A 21,650-nucleotide genomic window follows, 5' to 3' on the forward strand; every position below is an offset into this window, starting at 1 on the left:
AAGGGTGAAATACACATTCGAATAACCATGGGTGTGGATAAGACATCATTGAATAATTCATGTCAAATTTTCTTCTCAAAGTTGTATGTACTAACCATACAGGGACTCTCATAAAAATTGTGAAGTTCCCCTCTAAGGATTGGTAGGTTTTTTAGAAATATTTTCCAGAGTCAGCCTATCAAAATAGTCGCCTATGACGCTGCAGGCTAACGCTCGCCTTACGATCACTACGTTCGCTTAGCATAGTTATTTCCAAACTAAACTTACGGCTCTTTTCACGATTATTACTATTATCATTATTCGATTTCCCGATTTTGTGAGTACGAAAAAACGACTGTCCTAAAGTCTATCCAGAGGTTATACCGAGTTTATTTAAGTGTGTTTTTCAGCGACATAGACGGTACATAGACGGTAGACTACATCCTGACTGATTGAGGACGACGGTAAATCAGCACTTTTACCGTCCTCGATATTTTGCGGGTCAGAACTGCGGGTTTTTCCAAATCACTAAAGCCACTCTATCGTCCTCGAAAGTGCAAAACATAAATTCGTTTATGTTTACCTTCTGTAGGCTGCGGTGTTTGCGGTGGACTTTCTGTAGGCACCAGCGGCGGCGGTATCAATGGACTTTCTGTAATCAGCGGCGGTGTCGTTGCCGGTGTCGTTGGTGGCGCAGGTGTTGTTGTAGTAGTTGTTACTAAATAATAATAATAATAACAGTGATTGGTGAGAAGGCTAGGTTTAAATTAAAAAATGGATTTTTTAACAGATACAGACATTTTGAAGTTATTTTAGACAGGTACGAGCCAGGAAGTATCTTATCCATTTGGTGGACTAACTTTCTTGGGGTTTTTCTTGTTCCTTATGGTAATAAGAATATTTTAAGCTTCTGGGCCACCTGGATTTCTCACCCGGGTATCCATAATGGCGGATATTTGGTCAGGTGACCCCTGTAGCCAAAACTAAAAATTTTTCCAACCCAAATATAGGCTTATCATATATCAATCGATCGGAAATTTGATAATGATTAAATTTGAGATACAAAGTTGGGTCTGAAAATTTTCCCATCTCGGGAAATAAATCACTTTCGTTTTCTCAGGTTTGGCTGCAGTTGTAGGCGGGTTTTCATGGAGTGAGGCAATTCTTTTAGTCATATCTCAAGAAATATGCTTTTAAACATATCAAAACTTTATGTGCTCTTAGAAAAGGCATTAACAATTGTTGTTGCAAATTTTCAATAAGTTTGCAGTAAAAATGTGTATTTTACAGACCAGAATCAATTTCCTTACCGTCGAAAAAAGATCCTTTTCTCTCAAAATTGGCCTTTTTCTCTGAAATGAATGAGTGAAAATGTTTCCCAATAGGGTTTAGAGCCAATTACTTTTTCGTAAATCTCACTCAGAGGGGTACTTAGCAACAAAAGGGCTAATTGTGTCCGGTCAGCACTTTATAAGTATGATTTACTGTAAGACATGATCCCGAAAACGGTAAAATTTCCAAACAATTAATGAAAAATTCTCTCATTGCATCTTAACATTAAACGAGAACCTTCTGTTCTTTAGATTGACTAATGCAAAGAATTATGAATAATGTAAATCGTTACAGTGTGTATTTTACAGACCAGACTTAAGTGCTTCTAGGAGCTTGTCTTGTCCTAAAACACTTTGGATTACTACAGAAATACCCGAACTTACTGAGTTTAGTCCGTCAAAATGCGCCAATTCCTTTATCTTTATTATCCATGCATGTAACGAGATTTAGAGGGCTTAGAATCTGTGTTTTCTGTAGGGCCACAAAACTTCGGCATAATATGGCTTCTAGAGGCGATAAGCCTAGGCCATTGTAATGGAAGCCTAGTGATAGAGCTAGATTTGTGAACCTGCTTGGGGCTATGCTGGTTACTGTTACAATTATAAGAGGCGTATAATGGTCAGATGCATCATTGTATATTCGCTTTAACTACATGAATGCAACACAACACCTTCAGCTAGTTGAAGAAGTCAGATTCTAGGAATTTTAAAAAGCGCTTTCAAGAAGTTATTGCCACATAAAATAATGCTTCCCTTTTCCTCTTATGATAACAGATGCGAAATCAACGTCATTTGTCAAAACTCCAACTAATATTTCTAAATTTTGACTCAAAAATATGAAAATAATATTGAGTATATAGGATCGAGAGTATAGGATTCAAATTATGATATTCTTATGACATAGGCTCACAACTTTGGTATACTTTTTTTTTCAAGTCAAAAAAAAAACTAATTGGAATGACAAAAGTGATTCAAAAGTATACCCGCAGTTGAAATTCTTCATTTCAGCGTATAAAAAAAATGAAAATGATCATTTTGTGACTTAAGAGTAACTAGCCGTATGCGCAGCGTCGCACGCTCCGTGTCCCAATCCAGCAAATCGTTATACATCTAAAAAACCTTAATGGAAGAAAGATAGCTGCCGATTGATGATAAGATTTTGATTTTATAAAAGAAAGGAGAAAAAAGTTCAACGTCATTAAGAGGAGGCTTTGGAGAGCTTTGTTAGATTTTCGAAAACTTTTTACAAAACGTTGTAAACACACACGTTTTAGCGTATTAATATACTTTAATCGTATAAATTTTAGCGAGACTAATTTAGCGTTTTAGCAAGTTTTCCCTATTTTTGCTAAAATAAATCTCGCTAAAAGACGCCGAATCGACAGATCGCTAAAATTTATCCGCGCGAAATTTTTCAAAAAGCTGATACAGTATATGGCCCCCAAAACAGAGACGGCCCCCAAAACGGAGGTTTTCATTAAAATAAAGATTCTGACTTGTAGATTTATCAGAATTAAACGATTTTGTTTATTTTGAAAGAATGATGGTTATACTTAAAAATGAGCATGTTTTTGCTGGTTTGAGACAGATTCAAAATAACATATTTGCGTCTAAAGGAAATATTTTAACACCAAAATTAGATAAAAATTGCATATAACTCACTCTAGCTCCTTGGATATTGAAAATAAGTTATGAAAACGGGGTATAGAAAACTTTCTACACCTAATGCCGTTCAGAAAATGCAAATACATCTGTGACTTTAGAGGCTGGGTAAAAGATATAGCATCTTGAAGGTCAACCAGTATTTTGGAGCCCTAGAATCAGCATTGACAAAACCGAAAATTCTAAATATGAGAAAAAGCAAAAAATCTTGGAATTCTATTCCTATCACCTTGAGTTAATAGTTTATAACAAAAAATTAACATGGTATATAAAAATTTTCACTGAATCAGCAAAAACGGCAAATTCTGTCATTTTTTTGCAAAATATAGGAGAAAAATAGCTTTAAAGCTTAATATTTTCAGTTTCAGTTAAGCTTTTTTTCTAAAATTTTCACAACTTATTCCACACATGAATGGAACTATTTTCAAAAGAGATTGGTTTTCTGAAACTTGATTAAGACGTTGTTAAATCAAACTTGTCATTTTGAAAATTTCTAAATTTTCAGTTTGGACTTTGCAATATCGAAAATCTTGAAATATTTCATAAAAATCATAAATTTTACATCCATCGGGTCGTAAATTTAAGGGAAAACACAAATATGTTCATAGTTTTCCCCCCTATTACCACTGGGCTTAGTAATTTGATTTTAACTACACCTCCGTTTTGGGGGCCCCAAACCTGCATTTTGACAACCAGGGGTATACTGTAAAAATTTTATCAAATAAATTTATGCCCAAAACCCTCTAAATCATATTTCAAAACTATGGTCAAAATTTTGTATTCATATCTTAAAGATGTCTCGAGAAATCGCTAAAATTTCAAACCTCCATTTTGGGGGCCATTAGAAAAAAGCTACCCATCTTTAAGCGATTGAAAAATATTGTTGAAATTGAAAATTTTGAAAAAGAACTTCCAGGAAATAAAGTAGAGATGTGAAAGGGTTTCATGCAGCAAAAATTTTGTAAAATCTCTTTTCCTCTAGATTTGAGAGAAATTTCAAATTTGATCGCCGTTTTGGGGGCCACATACTGTACGCTAAAATTAATTCAGTATGTTTTCTTTCATTTTTTATCATTTTCATAATTTTTCAAAAACCAGTAACCGGGGATGGGGGCGTAAATAGGTTGACAGAAACTCTACAGGCCGTTCAGCGACTGTGCGACAAATCTGTTCTAGTGTCTAGCAAGCATGCAAGAAATTAAAACTTTCGGGCTTTGTTCTTTTTTAGGAAAATAATTCAAAGTCTCGCGCATAATCCAGGCTTAGTGAGCTCAAAGGCAGACTAATTTCATCAAAATTTTATGCTTTGGTAGCTACGCAGTTCAGAAATTTTTAAGCACTTTTCGAAGTCTCAAAGACAGGCTACACAGATTTCTCGTTACATGCATGAATAATAAAGATATAGGAATTAGAGGATTTTGACGGATTATACTTTGTCAAATTCTCCAGCTCGGGTTTTTCCGTGGTAAGTCTAAACATTTTAGGGCAATATAACCACTTAGAAGCACTTAATTCTGGTCTGTAAAAACACACAACAATTTACATGTATTCTTAATTCTTTGCATGTGTCAAACTAAGGAATAAGGTTCAACTTTGTTTAATGTCGAGATATAATGAGAGACTTTGTCAAATCTTTGAGAAATAGCTTGGAAATTTCACCGTTCTTGGGATCAAATCTTACCAAAAAAACATGCTTATAAAGTGCTGACCAGACACATTTAGCCCTTATATATTCCCCTATGTCTCTCTGAGTATAATATAAAGAATCGAGTGGCTCTAAACCTTATTAAGAATCATTTCACTCATTCATTTCAGACAAAAAGGCCAATTTTGAGAGAAAAGGGTAAGGAAAGGAAATTGTACTCTGGTCTGTAAAATACACATTTTTACTGCAAACTTATTGAAAATTTGCAAAAACAATTTTTAATGCCTTTTCTAAGAGCACATAAAGTTTTGGTATGTTTAAAAGCATATTTCTTGAGATATGACTAAAAGAATTGCATCACTCAATGAAAGCCCGCCTACAACTGCAGCCATACCTGAGAAAACGAAAATGATTTATATCCCGAGATGGGAAAATTTTCAGACCCAACTTTGTATCTCAAAATTAATCAGTATCAAATATCCGATCGATTGATATATGATAAACCTATATTTGGGTTGAAAAAATTTTCAGTTTTGCCTACAGGGGTCACCTGACCAAAAATCTGCCATTATGGATACCCGGGTGAGAAATCCAGGTGGCCCAGAAGCTTAAAATATTCTTATTACCATAAGGAACAAGAAAAACCCTAAGAAAGTTAGTCCACCAAATGGATAAGATACTTCCCGGCTCGTACCTGTCTATTTCTCCTCGTAAACCCGAACCCAGTCTCATACGCGTCGATGAAAAATCGTTCAAATAGACGTGTTTTATTTGCAAAACAATACTAGTAATGGACACACTTTTATGCGTGCGTAGCTCGATCGAGGGAAGGTTCTTAATCGGGGTACCAAATCGAGATTTTTCGATATTCCAGCATGTGGGACCATCTGACCATGCCCCATCTCATTTTCTATATCGAAATACTTCGAAAAACCTAAAAAGCATTCACGTTAAGAGTCAAAACCTCGTGCGATCATCCGGGAGTGCCTTAGGTACCCAGAGTAATCCAAATCCTGGCTAAATTATTTTAATCTAATTACAAAACAGGGATTATTTTTTTTTTCGTACAAATATCGAGCTTCAAAATAATTTAGCTAAAACACAACCTTAGAGGTGTATAGAAAACAATTTTCGTCGTCGGTGAATTCAACAGATGGTAGTTCGCTAAAATCAACACTAAAAAAAGTTATATCCGCCATCTTTGATGGGAGTTTTTTTTGAATGTGGTGCCCGCAAAGAGTGATTGCAATGTTAAAATAAACTAGCTTCGCTGGAAAGTCAGCCCAAAAGGCTTAGAATGATAAGACGTAGCAAGATGAAATCTAGCTTTGTTGAAATCTGATCAGCTTGAAAAATTTCATCTATTTGCTTATAAAGGAGTAATGGGTAGTTAGCAAGTTTATTCCGCCTTAGAGGATTAGAATTAAATCACTTCTCTCCAGACACCTCTCATAAATTAAGTTGAAAGCCCCCTAAAGCCCCCCCTCCCCACCTAAGGAGCTGGAATTGAAACTCTTGAATAGAAAATTAAGCCACATATTTCGCTTCTGATGATGACGTGATGACTCAAACACAAAAATAAATACAGCCGCTTGAAGTTCAAAAACATACCGACGTCAGTATGATCAAGACAAAATTTGATGTCAAATCACAGTAGAGCTGACAGTTAGTTGGTCTTAAAACCGCTTTATTTATTTCTGTGTTTTAGTCAGAGAGTTGTTGTAATACATATTTTTGCTCAGAATTTCACGCTCTTTCTAATGGTACCAATCAGTTCCGTTTATTTTTACTTTTAAAAATAAGCTATTTCTCTACTCCTTATTTCCCCCTTGCAGTTTTTGCCTATGGCGTCACTATTATGGTCATAAAAAGTTTTCCCGGGCCTAATCCGCGTCCTCCCTCTCAAAAAATGTATTGTAATATACTGTTCTTTGGAATGGACTAAAAATGGCTAGGTCGCAAAAAGAATGTCACGGGACCCCAGACTTGGCCCCCTACTAAGAGTCGAACTGATTTGAAGAGTCACTGGGGCTGACTAAAAATTAACGTTTAACGGCGCTACATAATCAAAAGTATTCCAGGCAAAGTAATCTAGCGCTATCGATGCATTTACACCGCTATTGAGTAGTGCTACTATTAGGGTACCACTTTCAAAAAGCACCGTTCAATCAAGACTTTGATTGGCCGGAATTTCCAGGGTCTTTATAAAGGTCAGTGGATATAATCCATGAAGGAGGAGTGTACAAGCATATAAAGGTGCACGAACGGCTGGCAGAGAAAAGTTTACCTGAAGGGCCACCATGATAGTGGTATTCTAGCCCTCTGAGGTAATGTGGCGTTCTAAAGGACAGCTTTAACCAGTCATCGCCTTCAACTAAAAACATAAAAGAAAAATTGTTAAGATTTTAATACAATGGACTCTCTATCTCGAACTCCCGAGCAGCAGCACAATCTGTTCGAGATAGAGAAAGCATGATTTTATTAAAAAATCTTATTTATCACTCTTTTACTTTACTTTTGTACCTGAACCCTTCAAGCATCTTGGGAGGATGGGGGGGGCTAAAATCACATATTGACTGATTAACTCGTTCGATTTGATTGAAATTTACTTCTGAAGGCTGTTTCGTCAAATAAAAGTGACTAGCAATGGAAACAAGTGATACTTTTATGGACCTACCTGGTTATGCATTTAACACATTTATAATTTATATCTACGTGACCATTAATCATTCAGAACACAAATAGTGACAATCTATTAAAATTAGTCGTTTGTTTCTTATAAAAAAACGTTTGGAAACCAAAATTTCATGCTCTTGAAATATTCTTTCATATTCAAGACTGTGTGAGCAAAAAAAAACATCTATCTCATCAAAAAATGGAGTAATTTGGCTAAGTACATTGATGTATGCTTAATAGTGTTTCTTATAGATAAAGATTTTTTGAGGTGAAATTTTTTTTTTACAAAAACCTGCTTGAGCCATCTTTTACCTAATTTCATGCAAAAAATCAGAAAAAAACAATGATCCAATATTTCACAAAGTCCAAAAAAACCGCTTTTTAGCCGTTTTTGGCCCAAATTTGCCCATAAACATTTTTTTTCGAAAATCGGGCTCTGTAACATTCGAGGGTTTATAGTTATGCATCTTTGTGCAAAAAGTTTTAAAGAATGAAAGAGCCAATCTCGAGAAAAGCTAATACCTAAGTAATTGATAATGTGCTTATAAAAAAATATCGAATTTGGCCAATTTTTCTATAAAAACGCCAAGCAACCAAAATTTCATGTCTAAACAAACATATGCTTCAAAAGTAAGCCCTCTTGAGCAAAAAAAACATCTATCTCATAAAATAATTGAGTAAAGTAATTTGACTAAGAACATTGATTTTTAGTGATTCTTATAGATAAACATGCGTTTTTTAAGCCAAATAAATTTTTTTGCAAAAATCTGCTTGAGCCATCTTTTACCTATGATGGTACCCTACTTTCATGCAAAAAATCAGAAAAAATTAATGATCCAATTTTTCACAAAGTCCAAAAATCCCGTTTTTTAGCCGCTTTTTGGCCCAAATTTGCCCCCCAAATTTTTTTTCGAAAATCGGGCTCCGTCACATTTTGGCCACCACCATTTTGCACCTTTGTACCAAAAATCAAATGATTCCTATGATTCAATCTCGAGAAAAGCTGGTAACGAACGGACGGACGGACAGAGGTGAATTTATAGGACCTCCACCCCACCGGGGTAGGTCCAAAAAATTAGTGCCCTGAGTATTTGGTACTTTGCAGACCGGTCTGTAAAATACACGTTGACCACATTTCGGAATTCAGGAACTATTGAAGCTCTTGACTCTCTCGTCAATCGGACAAACCATTAAAACTTATCAAACATTTTCGTTTTGGCGCCTCTTTGTCCCCTAAGATGCTCGAAGAGTCAAAAAAAGAGTAAAATTCTTACGTATACATATAATATCTAAACACGCGTGAAGTGAGGTTGACCGTCGCCATAGTAATGAAAATTTAGAAAGTGAGGCGCACTGGAGATATAATATCTTTTTAGAAGCAAAATCACAGATTGCATTACGAAGCTGAAGGAAACGGTTAACAAATACAATGATGACCGGTTTTTTCGGGCTGTAATATATGAAACATTGCCCTAGATCAGCGTAAGACCTCGCAAACTCTTTTTTTACTTAACCTTGGACAATATTTCTCAGTACAGCCCTCACATACTGGTCATTATTGTATTAGTGGAGTTTCCATAACTCGAACACGCACGGGGAGCAAATTTGTCCGAAGCAAGGAAATTTCGAGTTATGGAGTAAGGTTTATAAGGCATTTTAGAGGGGGCCATAAAACTTTTTTGAGACTCCACTGTATTTATAAAGAAAAAATGAACAAGGTGTGACGGAGATAGTGTGGTTAAGTGAAAGACTATTAAACTTTCTGGGTCTTCATCAATAAAGTAAACAACAGGAATAACTGAAAATAAAACTTACTATCAATAAATCCAAGCCAGATTTTACAGTAATCTGATATTTCTTCAATAAAAACTAAGTTATTGAAGAGGTGCTCGCCTGTGTAGAATAAAGTAAAACAGTTCAAAATCGAGTGTAAAAGTGTAAAACAACAAATTTGTAGACCATAAAACTGGACACCCTTTCACGGGAAATCTGTGATCAGTTAGACTATCTAATATGTAAAAGAATAAGATATCCTTGATCTGGACAAATACCTATAATACCTATGGGGTATGGTCGGGTTAAAATTTCGCTGAGAAAAAAAAAATTTCACCGGGGCTTGGTTGATTTTTTCCTGAACAAAATTGTACAGGGTTATTCAAAGCGCAAAAAGTAGAAATGCCATTAAAGAACTCTAGAAACGATCGATCGATTCCAGTTCATATAAGGCATGTAAACAACGTTTATTACATTAAAGCTATAATACGCTTGGGCTCACGTTCGATTGTTCTGATTTATTGACGTAGTTTTAAGGGTTTTAAGGCTTGCTTTCTTAGGAATACATGTTTTCGACCGTAGCCGCTAATTGCCGCGCGGCCACTTTTCTGTCTGTTTACCACCCTAAACTCGTATCAGTCTTTTTTTCCCACATAAACACAAAAGAAAAAGTTGTCAAAAAAAGATTGGATCTAGTTTAGAGGGATTAAGTAATCGAATGGCACGCGCCTGTCCGCGCAATTACGGTCGCAAAGGTGTATTACTGAAACCTGAGACTGAGATTTTCCTTCGTGCATTCTTAGGTTTTTGCCGAAAACGGTGCTCTAATAAAATCTTGTCTTGTATAAATAAGAATAGCGTATAGAGACGTTAAAATGACATATTTTAACAGCTAGGGTTCCACCTACCTGGGCCTCTGGAATCTCTTACTCCCACACCAGTATTTGTTAAGCCTCGTAAAGCTAGTAGTACATGTCCTTTATCAATTGAAACCGTAGTCTAAAACAAAAGCAATAAAAGTATACAGATGATTATTCGATCTTAAGGCTTAGGGACACGAGAAGTTTTTTTTCGCGTTGGTGCAATGCAACATGCTCCATCCCACCAACCTGAAACTCTTTCTCGTGTCTCCACCCCATTTTTCTTTCTACCAATAAAAGTGAAATCTCACTTTTGTCCCAGGGACAAAATCAGCGTGTCTTTTGGGTATTTCCCTCACTTTTTGTATCATGAAACAAAAATAGAAACCATGGGACACACTTTTTTTCTTGTGTTGGTAGGATGGAGCATGTTGCATTGCACCAACGCAAAAAAAACTTCTCTTGTCCCCAAACCTTTAGAGAGACCAAGAATTTTTTTTCAAATTACTAAACGATTGCGGAGATTCAAATGAAAAAGGTTCGAATTAGAAATTTTGATTGTGTCCTAAAACAAGGATACAAACAAACGACTTGACAAAATATCTCAATATTTTCAAGTCCGCGCATCACTAAAAATGGACTGGGAACGACAAAAAAGTAACAAGATCGTATCAGAAAGATTCAGTTTTTGACATCTGGTTTATTACAGAATAGTTATAGAACTTTTTTTCTCAGACCGAAGGATTACACTTTTTTTTATAAGAACAATTTTATAAGAAAAATTAGACTCAAAATCGCCAAAAAAATAGAAACAACTTAAAAATAATGATGAGCCTGAAATTACTGAATTTAAAACAATTTAGGGGTCAGGGCCCGTTGTTCAAAAGTCGATTAGATTAACTCCCGATTAGCGCTAATCGCGATTAGATTTCGATTAGTTAATCCCGGCGATTAACTTCCGTTGTTCGAACGTCAGATTAACTAATCGTGGAGATTTTGCCTGTGTTTTCAAAAATCTTAATCTTGACGTCACTTTTCGAATGTTTTCAAAACATTCGAAAATCTTTTTTTGTTCAAATTTCTCACTTCAATGCAGCGACTTCACTTTTTTTGTAGGAAAAAGTCTCTTAATCCTCGTTAATCCTGGGTCAGAGCAGGATTAAAATTTGGCCAATTTAATATAACAATAGCGTTCAGTTTGAGGTCGTTGTTGTTATTTTCTGCCCGCGCAGTTTGATTATTAGCCCGAGAGTGTCATTTGGGCCCGACGCGAAGCGGAGGGCGCAAATGGCACTAGAGGGCTAATAATCAAACTGCAAGGGCAGAATTAATGACAACAACGAACGAAAGCTTAACGCTATTACTATTATTATCCATATCGGAAATTCAAACAACGTTTTTTTCTAGCGTCAGCCAAGTCTTTTCGCTTCAATGCAATGACTTCAACAAATTTGAGTACCCTTGCGAGCGGGCCGCAAATGACCAAAAGGTGTTTTTTTCTGACGTCGGTTTAGTCTCACCGCTTCAATGCAACGACTTCAACAAAGTTCCGAGCGGGCTGCAAATGACGTTATCGCCCTATAACCATAGGGCGGTTAATGATATTTCAGCCCTCTTAAGCACGACGCCTTAGTTTTCTCAGCGCGGGTATGACTATTTGAGTCATAGAACCTTTCAATACCGCCCGCCGTTCGAATCTTTAATGGCTTACTTAATGACCGCTATATGGATAATAATCGGGATTTAATCCAGATTTAAGCCTAACTTTTTTCGAACAACCGACGGTTCTGCGTTAATCGGCGCTAATCGAGATTTAATCGAGAATTAAGCTAATCGGCCACTAATCCACTTTTGAACAACCGGGCCCAGAGTAGTAAAAGTTTAGTATAACGTCTAAAATACGTCAAGTATACCCTAATTATAAAGAACAATTAGAGACTCAAAGTGCCAAAAAAATAAGAACAGCCCAGCCTCAGCAAAGTTTTGCTGGTTCTTATAAAAAAGTATATCTATCATGGTTACAAAAGTGTTTTTAATATCATTTTAAATTCTTTTGGTTTTGAAAAAAAGCCTACACGGACGACCTTCGAAATAAAAATTTATCCACTTGATTATATCCAATTTCCCTTACATGACCCGGGCGAAGGTACATGCACTTGCCAAACGAATCGTAGTGACACGGTGGGTATCGAACTCGAGCCTCCCAGGCGGGAGTCAAGGATGATAACCATTATAACACTACTTACGACAGTGTTTATGAGGTACACTTGTATAACTAATCAAGTCATCGGCCCTTATTGGCCGTTATTGTCGTTATTTTTCCGGCGGCAGCGTAAGGGGTCAGAAATAAATTAGGGCCAAGCTAAAAATGGAAAACATGAACTTTGGCGTAATAAGAGCTGGCGCTAAATCAAGGCCGGCGTAAAGTGGGCCGTTGAGTATAAAACATGAGCGCCACAATCAATGAACGCGAAAGGTAGGGTTTTCGAAACGATTATATGTACGGAGAATTTTTTACGAGCTTTTACTTACTAAATAAATCTCTGGTTGGATCACTTCTGCACCTGTGCTAATTATCGCTTCCGTTTGATTGATAGGGTCCGAATGAGGAAGTCGAATAAGTCTATCTAAACCTTGAAAAATATATATCCATCATGAATTTTACTCGTAACTTATACAAATTGTTTATAAGGTAAAGTATTAACCCTAGCTTGCGAGAACAATACGTTTGGCAAAGGTTGTTTATTCGATGTATGAATGAGTTTCATCTTTTTTTTCAATATTGATAAATAAAAAAATTTGTTTTGTTATGCACTTTCTTCTCCTCTTTCTTTCCCTTGAAAACATTGACGCTAAAATTGCATTGTTATGACTTCCTTAAAAGTAGCACACCGCTTTATTTGATTGGACATTTCGATTATGGAGGGATTCAGTAGCTACCTTATCGGCCAAAACTTAGTCGGCCCTTAGTGACTGAAATTAGGGCCGACTAAAAATTTGGGCCAAATTAAAAGTTTATAATTAAACTTTCCTTATTTACCAGTATTTTAAGCTTTCTCCTATTTTCCATCTGCTTGTAAATTTAGAAATGATCTAAAATTTTAGTCGGTCTTAATTATTATTCGGCCCTTAGTGACAAAATTTTGACGAGGTGACTAAAATTAGGGCCGACTAATAATTAAGGCCGACTAAGTTTTGGCCGATAGGGTAATAGGCTATGTTCTCAGCCTTATTTGAACAATTTTAAACCTTTGGAGTCTTGAGTCTATCGCCAGACCTAAATAAGACCCCTGATAGTACGTTGAATTATTGACTTACTGAAACCATTAGTCATATCAATCTTCTCCCAAGGTCGTGGTACGGTGGTCGGATCTTGGCCCATATCATTCGATTCATAAGTGGGATAAATAGGATAAACGTAATGAAAAACATCCCATTCGCCAGAAATGATATTCTGCGCCACGATATGAATGTAATCAATCCGCGTTTTATCTTTATCCATATAGTCGAATATGACATCTCCATTTGGTTCCGCCGTTGGGTTCACATTAGTCAATAGGTCGCCATAAACACGAAATTCCCTATAGCGATAGAAAAAAAAGTAACATTATGGCTGCATTCGTAATTTCCCGCTATCTGTCTGCCAAAAGTGGATGGTGCACATTTTAAAAGGGAGTACCAGTTGATTTGACATTTTCCCCAAAAGAAATTTTTTTTGACCTAACTTTTTCCAAGGTTGATAAGTTGAAATCTCAAAAAATTAGTCTTTAGGCGAAAATTAAAAAATGTAGTGTTTCCGGAATGAGGGTGAAGGAAAAAAGCTCTCATGCGGCCGGCCGGAAAATTTTTTTTTGCTAATTGTGATAACTTTTAAGATCATTGAAATAATTTTTATGTAAAAACAGTACACGTTTTTTTTTTATAAGAACGTCAAAAATTTTCGAAGCCTTCGGATGTTCTTAGTTTTTTGGATTTGAAGCCTAAAAATGTTCTTAAAATGTTCTTATTTTCAGCATTTTTTGAGCATTTTGATGTAATTTCTTAAGAAAATGCATGTTTTTAAGTCTCCAAAGCCTTAGAATGTTCTTAGAATGTTCTTAAGTTTTTGGGCCTCAAAGCCTTATGTTCTTATATAGTTTGTTCTTATAAAAAAAAAACGTGTATGACGTAATCCCTGATGAATACTAATGTATCAACTACCAACGAAGTCTGCGGCCGGGTCAGAAATTTTTTTTATTCACACGGCCGGTTTCCGGAAACACTATATTTTTTTATTTTCGCCTTACACTCCCTTTTTTTTATAAGAACCAGCAAATTTTTGTTTAAGCTCGGCTGTTCTCATTGTTCTTTTTATGTTCTTATTTTTAGGGCAAATTTGGGCTATTTCTGGCTTGATTCCCTATTTATACCATTTTTATACCCAAAATTCAGCCATTCCAGGCTTAGAGTTGTTCTTAAATTGTTCTTATTTTTGGCATTTTTGAGCCTCATTGTTCTTATAAAATTATTCTAATAAAAAAAATGTATGGGGTTCTTATGTTAAAATTCAAAATTTTTCCTAGTTTAAAAATCGAATACTGGTAACAATATTTTATGCTGACGTCAGCATTTTTGGTAAAGATTTAGAAGAAAAAATATACACTTTCAGAAGAAACGTTTCGAAGAGTAATATTGATCCGGGTGAAAATATTAGATTCCCAATTCGCGGAAAAAAAGTCTATGCGAAATTTTAAATGGATAGAAAAGAATTACCTGTCAGCTTTGTAATCGACGTGAACTGTGACGATACTATTGGGCGTATAATCAGACCGTCGCCAACCAAAATTGGGTTTGAATTCCAATTCCATTGCACTAACAGCATTGATGGAGAACGGGTAATTTGTAATGTCAAAGCTGTCAATTCTACTTACTAAAACAAGATGGATAGAAAATCATTTGCATTCTTATACTATCATTAATAACCCTTTCCGTGCTGCTGTCGGTGAATGTCGACAAGAGCATTTTCGATTTCTTTGCCGATGTCGTCATTTGCTGACGTAAGAGAGATTTCGACCTATTTGCCGGAGGTTAATTTAGCTACATTTTTCTCTCCTTACTTTTTGTTTTATTTCTACTTCATCTGTCTGAATTAATCGTCTAGCTTGCTAGACTAAAGTCTATTCACGATAAGTGTGCACTCTTTTTCTTTTACTTATAACTTTTGAAAGAATTCTTCAATCTTTATAAATTTGGTATCATTGGAAAGATATTAGTTAGTGGAACAATTTGAAATAAAAATATCTTTAAAAAAATTCTCAAAATAAAGATGAAAATGAAGAAGAAAAAAATGAAGATCTTGTAGAAAAGTGCTATAACTATCATTTTCACTGAAGTGAATTCTTGATCATCGAACGTCATCACTGTGAAAAAAATTCTCAAAAATAATCATTCAGTCAAAGATATCAAACAAAGTTATAACGTGATTGACGTCTAAAAACGCTGTTTTCTGCAGTTTTTTGCTGTTTTTTGGGGTCAATCACTTATTAACTTTGTATCATAACTTTATATTGGATAAATATTTTAATAAAATTTCGTCACAGTGATGATCTCCTAAGATCAAGGAATCTCTCCAGTGAAAATGAAAGTTATAGCACTTTTCTACAAGATCTTCCTTTTTTTCTTCTTCATTTTCATCTTAATTTTTAGAATCTTTTTTAAGATTTTTTTATTTCAAATTTTTTCACTCACTAATATCTTTCCAATGATACCAAATTTATAAAGATTGGAGAATTCCTTCAAAAGTTATAGGTAAAAGAAAAAAGAGTGCACACTTATCGTGAATAGACTTTAGTTAAAGGGTTAAACCTTTGCAAAAGCTCATTATAAAAGACAAGTTTTGGGGAAGAAGTTTCTAACAAACCTCATATTCTCATTTATTCAACAACAAACGGTTATAAGGTGCACTATATTCTTATTAAGCTGAACAAGGCAAAATTAACTTGTGCTTGCGCGATAGGAAAGCGCGTATAGTTATTCTTTCCAACCCGAGGATTCTTTTTTTTCTAAATGAAGGTACGCTATGTAATACAGTAATATAGATGTTATTTGATAAGGTGTTTTTTCAGTTTTTTTGAGCATTGATCATGAGGGAAAAAAGTATAATTAAAAGTAATACCTCGTTGAAAAGGTAGTTTTAAGCGGATGGATGTATCTTTGGAGAATTTCAAAGATTGAAAGTGAAGATGAAAAATAGAAAATGCTTTAGACCTCGATGATAACAAATAATTCTGATTTTTCATATCTCTCTTGAATCGTGCTTTGGCAGAAAAGTGTGCCGTGGTTAGGTAAAAAAACCTACCTAGGTCACGTGACATTACAATAGAATTTCAGGCGCTTGACCAGTCAGAAGCTTAGCAGTTTTTCGAAAACAATAGCAAAACAACTTTTTTTTCGATATTCAATTTTTTTTGCCTGCAATGACTTAACCCTATTAGCCCCAAGCTTTTTTGACTTTTGTATCCCCAGGGGGGGGGGGGTAGAATCTACCACCCTCGATTATTTTCGATCTAGAAGAGCTATAGCCATGAAATTTGGTACAGATGTTCTCCATCATGATACAATTTTCCAGGAAGAAAAAAAAATTTGATGACGTCATGCAAAAACTGATGACGTCATCACAAAATTTCGACCTTTCGGAAAAAAGCCCAAATATATGGTTTACAAAAATGTCTATTACATTTGAATCAATAAAGATATTTCAATTCTGTTTGAGGATTCTGAAAGGTAAAAGGCTGTTTTTTAACATAATTGCCGGTTTTGCAATTTCCATGAAGAGTTTTTCTTAAAATTTATGCTGAAGATGAGTAAAATTTTCAAAATTTGATGACGTCATAAATGATGACGTCATCATTTTCAAAAATTTTCTTTGAATTTCTTAAATTTGTATTATCATCATAATAATAATAATAATAATAATGGTATATTTCAATCTCCAAAATTTACATTTGGCTCTTCAGCTGAAAATATTATATAACATATGTGTGCAAAGTCTAGAAAAAAAATATTTATATTTATAAAATTAATATTTATAAAATTAATATGTATACTAGTGAGATGCTCTGACCGGCTACGCTAGCAAAGTAGAGTGTTAGTAATTGTATGCAGAAGATTAACTCAGAATTGGGACGATGTCTAGTCCCGCGACCAGAAGTAATAAATTCGAATGCAGCCAAACGAAGATAAAACCGGTATAGCAAGGCCTGTTTGTCATTTTCAATATTTTAAGGTGAACATAAAATAAATAACTAACTTTACCTAAAAAAAAAACAAAAACAAAACAAAACATAATACTGGTAGACCACCAATGAAATAGATGATGAAATATGAAATTAAGTTAGACTATACAAAATTGGATGGGAGATAGGAATTGTAAATACTAATTGAGCTAATTGAGACTATGTAGAAAAGTGAACGATGAACTGAATAGACATATGGAATAGATACTAAATACGAGTGCGAAGGGGTCTGTACCAGTGCCTATGAACATATCATACTGTATATAAAAATAAATTTCAAGTAACATATTTGGTTTAGAATTTTAATGAAATTAAGAAACATGATTGCTTACTGACGTAATAATATGGCTTGTGCTAGAGAAGAGATTGTAATGTATCTAGAATTGTGACTTGTTAACAAACTAATATGGGTATTGCAATATAAAGTGGAATATAAAGCAGTTCGTCATTAAGTGATTGTGGGAGATATCACATACGAGAAACTAGAGATTGAGTGTCAGTATATGTAAAACAAAAGCTTATGCTGAGAAGATAGCAGAAGATATCAAGCCGAGAAAAAGCTTGAATAAGGCTTGTACTACTGCAGGCTTCTAGCAAGAGCTTTATCTAGGAAATAGTTTTTCGCCTCTTTGCAGAAAACTTTGTATTCAAGTGAGTTACGACATGTAACAGGAAGGTCATTAAAAATTCTTGGAGCTTCAAATTCAAACGAGCCATTAATATTCAAAGATTCACGCAATTTGGTACCACCGATACGGTCGTTCCTAGTAATAGGTTGCTCATACTTTTCCATTGGTAGAAACTTTGGCCAAGTACTCATATTAACGGATTTCCATGCGAGTCTAGCCATACTGTAGTCCGAGCGTTCCTTTACCGGAAGCCATTTCATAGCGATGACATCAGTTTCCCGCGAGTAACTCTTTCTTACAAAGCTGGCAGCGGCATTTTGTATTTTTTGTAGTTGTTTGAAAAGGTAGTCTGGTGCATTGTTGAAGACAGCATTACCATAGTCCAGTTTACTTAGGACGAGGGTCTCGGCAAGCTGGCAACGAAGTCGGTACGGTAGATAACGTTTAATCAGCGCGAGACTTTTAAGTGTTCCGTAAGCTTTCGTTATCGCATTTTTAACATGGGCGTTCCATGTGAGATTTCGTTAAACGTGACACCAAGCAGTTTGAATGACGGAACTCGCTCGATTATCATTTCGTTGTTTGATTTTATCTCAAAAGTAAAGTCGTGTCTTCGTGCCATTTGACTGGTGGCAAAGAGCATCGATTTTGTCTTTTTTGCATTGAAGATTAAGTTTGAGTCGTGTGACCACTCCTCGATAACATTGACATCGTTCTGAACTTCTTGACTACATAGTTCAAGGTTGGCAGGTTTGGTGTGACGATAGATGCTGGTGTCGTCGGCATACTGAACACATTTGGCGTTGGTCTTAGATGCCATGTCGTGAACATAGATGTTAAAGAGGACGGGACCCAATATGCTCCCTTGCGGCACACCATTAGTGACAGTTAAGACGGGTGATCTCTTATCATCAATTTGTACGTACTGTTGTCGACTGCTGAGGTAGTTTGCAAGAATACGTAAGGACTTCTTCGAGAACATAGTTTGCAGAGGGGTATGAACCCCCCTAGGTTTATTTCATCCCCCCCTAGGTTTATTTCATCCCCCCCTATATACCCATCCCCCCCTTTTGTAATGAAATCTTATCCCCCCTTTTTTTTTACAGAAAATCCGTTTCGAAGGAAACTCGCTTTCCCACCTACCAGCAAAATTATCAACAAGAAAGAGTATGAAGTATTATAGTCACGAGCCAACAATGACAGAATATAACTGTGACAATTTGTATTTGATTAGAAAATTGACCAAAATTTCCAAACCCCCCCTTTTTTATTTGATCCCCCCCTACATTCCCATCCCCCCTAGTTTTTTCGGCAGATCTCGGTACCCCCCCTACAAAGGCCCTCCAGAAAGTTGGCATCCCCCCCTATTAAAAAGGGGGGGGTGCAAACTATGGAGAAGTGGAGTGAATGAAGCTTTTTTATCAGAGTTTCAAAGTCAACGGTGTCAAATGCTTTCGAGAAATCGGCAAGAACAGCAAGTGTGATCTCTCCGTGGTGCATAGCTTTCAGAATGTCATTTTTGATTTTAATACATGTGGTTACAGTGCAATGGCCCTTACGAAAGCCAGATTGGTATTGTGACAAGAGTTCCTGGTGTTCAAGAAAGTTTGTCATTTGTATCATGATGAGTTTCTCGTATACTTTTGATAGAATGGGTAAAATCGATATTGGACGATAATCACTTGGCTCATTCGGTGATTCAATTTTAGGAATTGGGCTGATTTTTGATATTTTCCATTGACTTGGGAAGATCGATTGTTGAATAGAGGTGTTAATGATATGACATATCGGACTGCAGATTTCATCTGTGGACAGTTTTTTGTTTGATGGCATTTGATCGTGACCGGTTGAGCAATCGTCCCGAAGATTTCTAATGGCTTTACGAACATCAGCGTAGGAGACTTGGGCAATGGTGAACGCGTCATCAAATTCAGGTAGATCGTCAATGAGTTGGTGAAGGAGCTGCTCTGGTTTCGGTTGTGAATTAAGTAGTCTCCCAGCAGTTGTGTTGAAGTGTTGGTTGAGGGTGTCAGGCTCAGCGTGGATCTTTTGAGGATTCGGCTTGAGGATACGATGGATGGTAGACCACACCTCTTTCGGTCGTTTAGAGGATAGGGCACGACGGAAGAAAGAAGATTTGGTTACACGAATGAGAGTCTTTAGTTCATTACGAGCTTTACGGTAGAGGTTCCAGTCTCCCTCTTCGGCATCGGGGGCATGGCACTTAGCGCGGAGGTAATCTCTTTCTCTTTGTTTCTCGCCGATGTTGAGATCTTTCAACCATGGAGCTGGCGGACGTGTAATTTTCTGCTTTACAAGTGGTGCATGTCGGCTAAGACAGCTAGTAAACAGTTCATTGAATATGTCAAGCTGTTCCTCGGCGGAGTCGAAGGCGTAAACTAGATTGAATGGTACTTGTGCGATATAGTTTTTAAACGCATGTATATCGAAGTTTTTTTCATTACGTATGTATTTAAACCTTGGTTCGAATCTTGGTTTCCTGAGGTTGCAGATAGCGAAAGGTGCATCATGATCACTCATTTCGCAACAGGGTATCACGTGTTCGCCGACGACTTTCGGAAACGAGGTGATGATATGGTCAATGCAGGTTTTTCCTTTCCGGGTTGGTTTCTTCACTTGTTGATGTAAACCGAGACGATCTAGGGTATCTTTATATTCGTTAGCAACGTTGTAGTTCTCTTTCAGAAGATCGATATTTGTGTCACCAGTGATCACAATTGGATCAGACCAGATGGTGTGAACGTATGATATCAATATTTCGAATTTTTGAAGCCAGGCGCGTTTGTCGACATCTTCGGAACTTGGTTGATAGAAGACGGCTATAAGAAAGGGACTTTTCTTTCCCTTCACTTCAAACCACTGGTGTTCGATCGTTGTGTCCTTCTTATCAATGTCAGTTCTTGGGCGATGTTTGATGCCGTCTTTAAAGTAGGCTCCAACACCACCCCCACGTTTACCATTTCTGTTATTGTACTTGAAAGGATGATAACCGGAGAAGTTGAGTTGTCTGATCAGTGCAGGATTGTCAACGAGCCATGTCTCAGAGATTGTTAGAATATCAAATTTGTGTTTTAGCAGCATGGCTTCAAGTTGGGCAGTCTTATTTTTAATAGATTGTATGTTAAGATGCGCTATGCTGTAGTTGTTTCGGTTGGCGTTAAGAAGGTCCAGCTGGATTTGGGTATTTTGTTGCTCAGGGATGGTATTGACGGTTGAAGAGTCGAATAGTAAAAAGTCTATGTCAGCATTGTTGAATGGTAATTCGGCAAGCAAACAGTCGTGACATGTCCATAAGTTGTGTTTGTCTGAGAAGTTTTTGACAGTTTTATAAATACATTTTACGTGAGTCGAGTTGAGACAAACCTTGCATTCCAAGTGGTACGAATTCTTACGGACAGTTTTGACACAAACTGGACATGCGAGCGGACCCGGATTAGTTTCGATATCACCGGAGATGAGGAGCCTGAATGTTGCTGAATGATTTGCGTAGAGATGGATCGGTGCGCAAAACCTCTGTTTCTTGTTGTGGTTTTGACGTCGAGTCAAAAAGTCTTTGTTTTGAACTTTAAAACTCGATTTCTCGTGGCTACTTCCCATTTGATGTAGAAAGAGATACACCAATACGACGAGCGCAGCTTCCTTCATCTTCTTCAGCAAAAATCAGCTCACTTCTTTTTAATTTGAGTGAGAATTTTAAGAAAAACTAATTTATTTTCACTCTTTTGACGTTAGTTTTCAAAAAAGCGTCTAACCGTTAAAGAAGTCATTGCAGAGTTCATGACACTGTCCTGTGCTGACTT

The 21,650-nt window shown here is 36.3% G+C and overlaps 1 protein-coding gene across 1 annotated transcript in view; it reads right to left on the reverse strand.

Annotated features, from left to right (window-relative positions):
* Positions 1-21,650, reverse strand: part of LOC136801106 (uncharacterized) — a 71,636-nt gene that overhangs the window by 34,862 nt on the left and 15,124 nt on the right. Inside the window, exons 8-14 of the mRNA XM_067057728.1 lie at positions 14,679-14,835; positions 13,245-13,507; positions 12,459-12,559; positions 9,975-10,065; positions 9,109-9,186; positions 6,905-6,991; positions 563-697 (exon numbers count right to left, since the gene is read on the reverse strand). Coding sequence (XP_066913829.1) covers positions 563-697; positions 6,905-6,991; positions 9,109-9,186; positions 9,975-10,065; positions 12,459-12,559; positions 13,245-13,507; positions 14,679-14,835 — 912 coding nt within the window. The remainder of the gene's footprint in view (positions 1-562; positions 698-6,904; positions 6,992-9,108; positions 9,187-9,974; positions 10,066-12,458; positions 12,560-13,244; positions 13,508-14,678; positions 14,836-21,650) is intronic.

This window comes from Clytia hemisphaerica, unplaced genomic scaffold (genome assembly GCF_902728285.1).
Source record: "Clytia hemisphaerica strain Z4C2 unplaced genomic scaffold, Clytia hemisphaerica genome assembly, whole genome shotgun sequence".
Classification (NCBI taxonomy): domain Eukaryota; kingdom Metazoa; phylum Cnidaria; class Hydrozoa; order Leptothecata; family Clytiidae; genus Clytia; species Clytia hemisphaerica.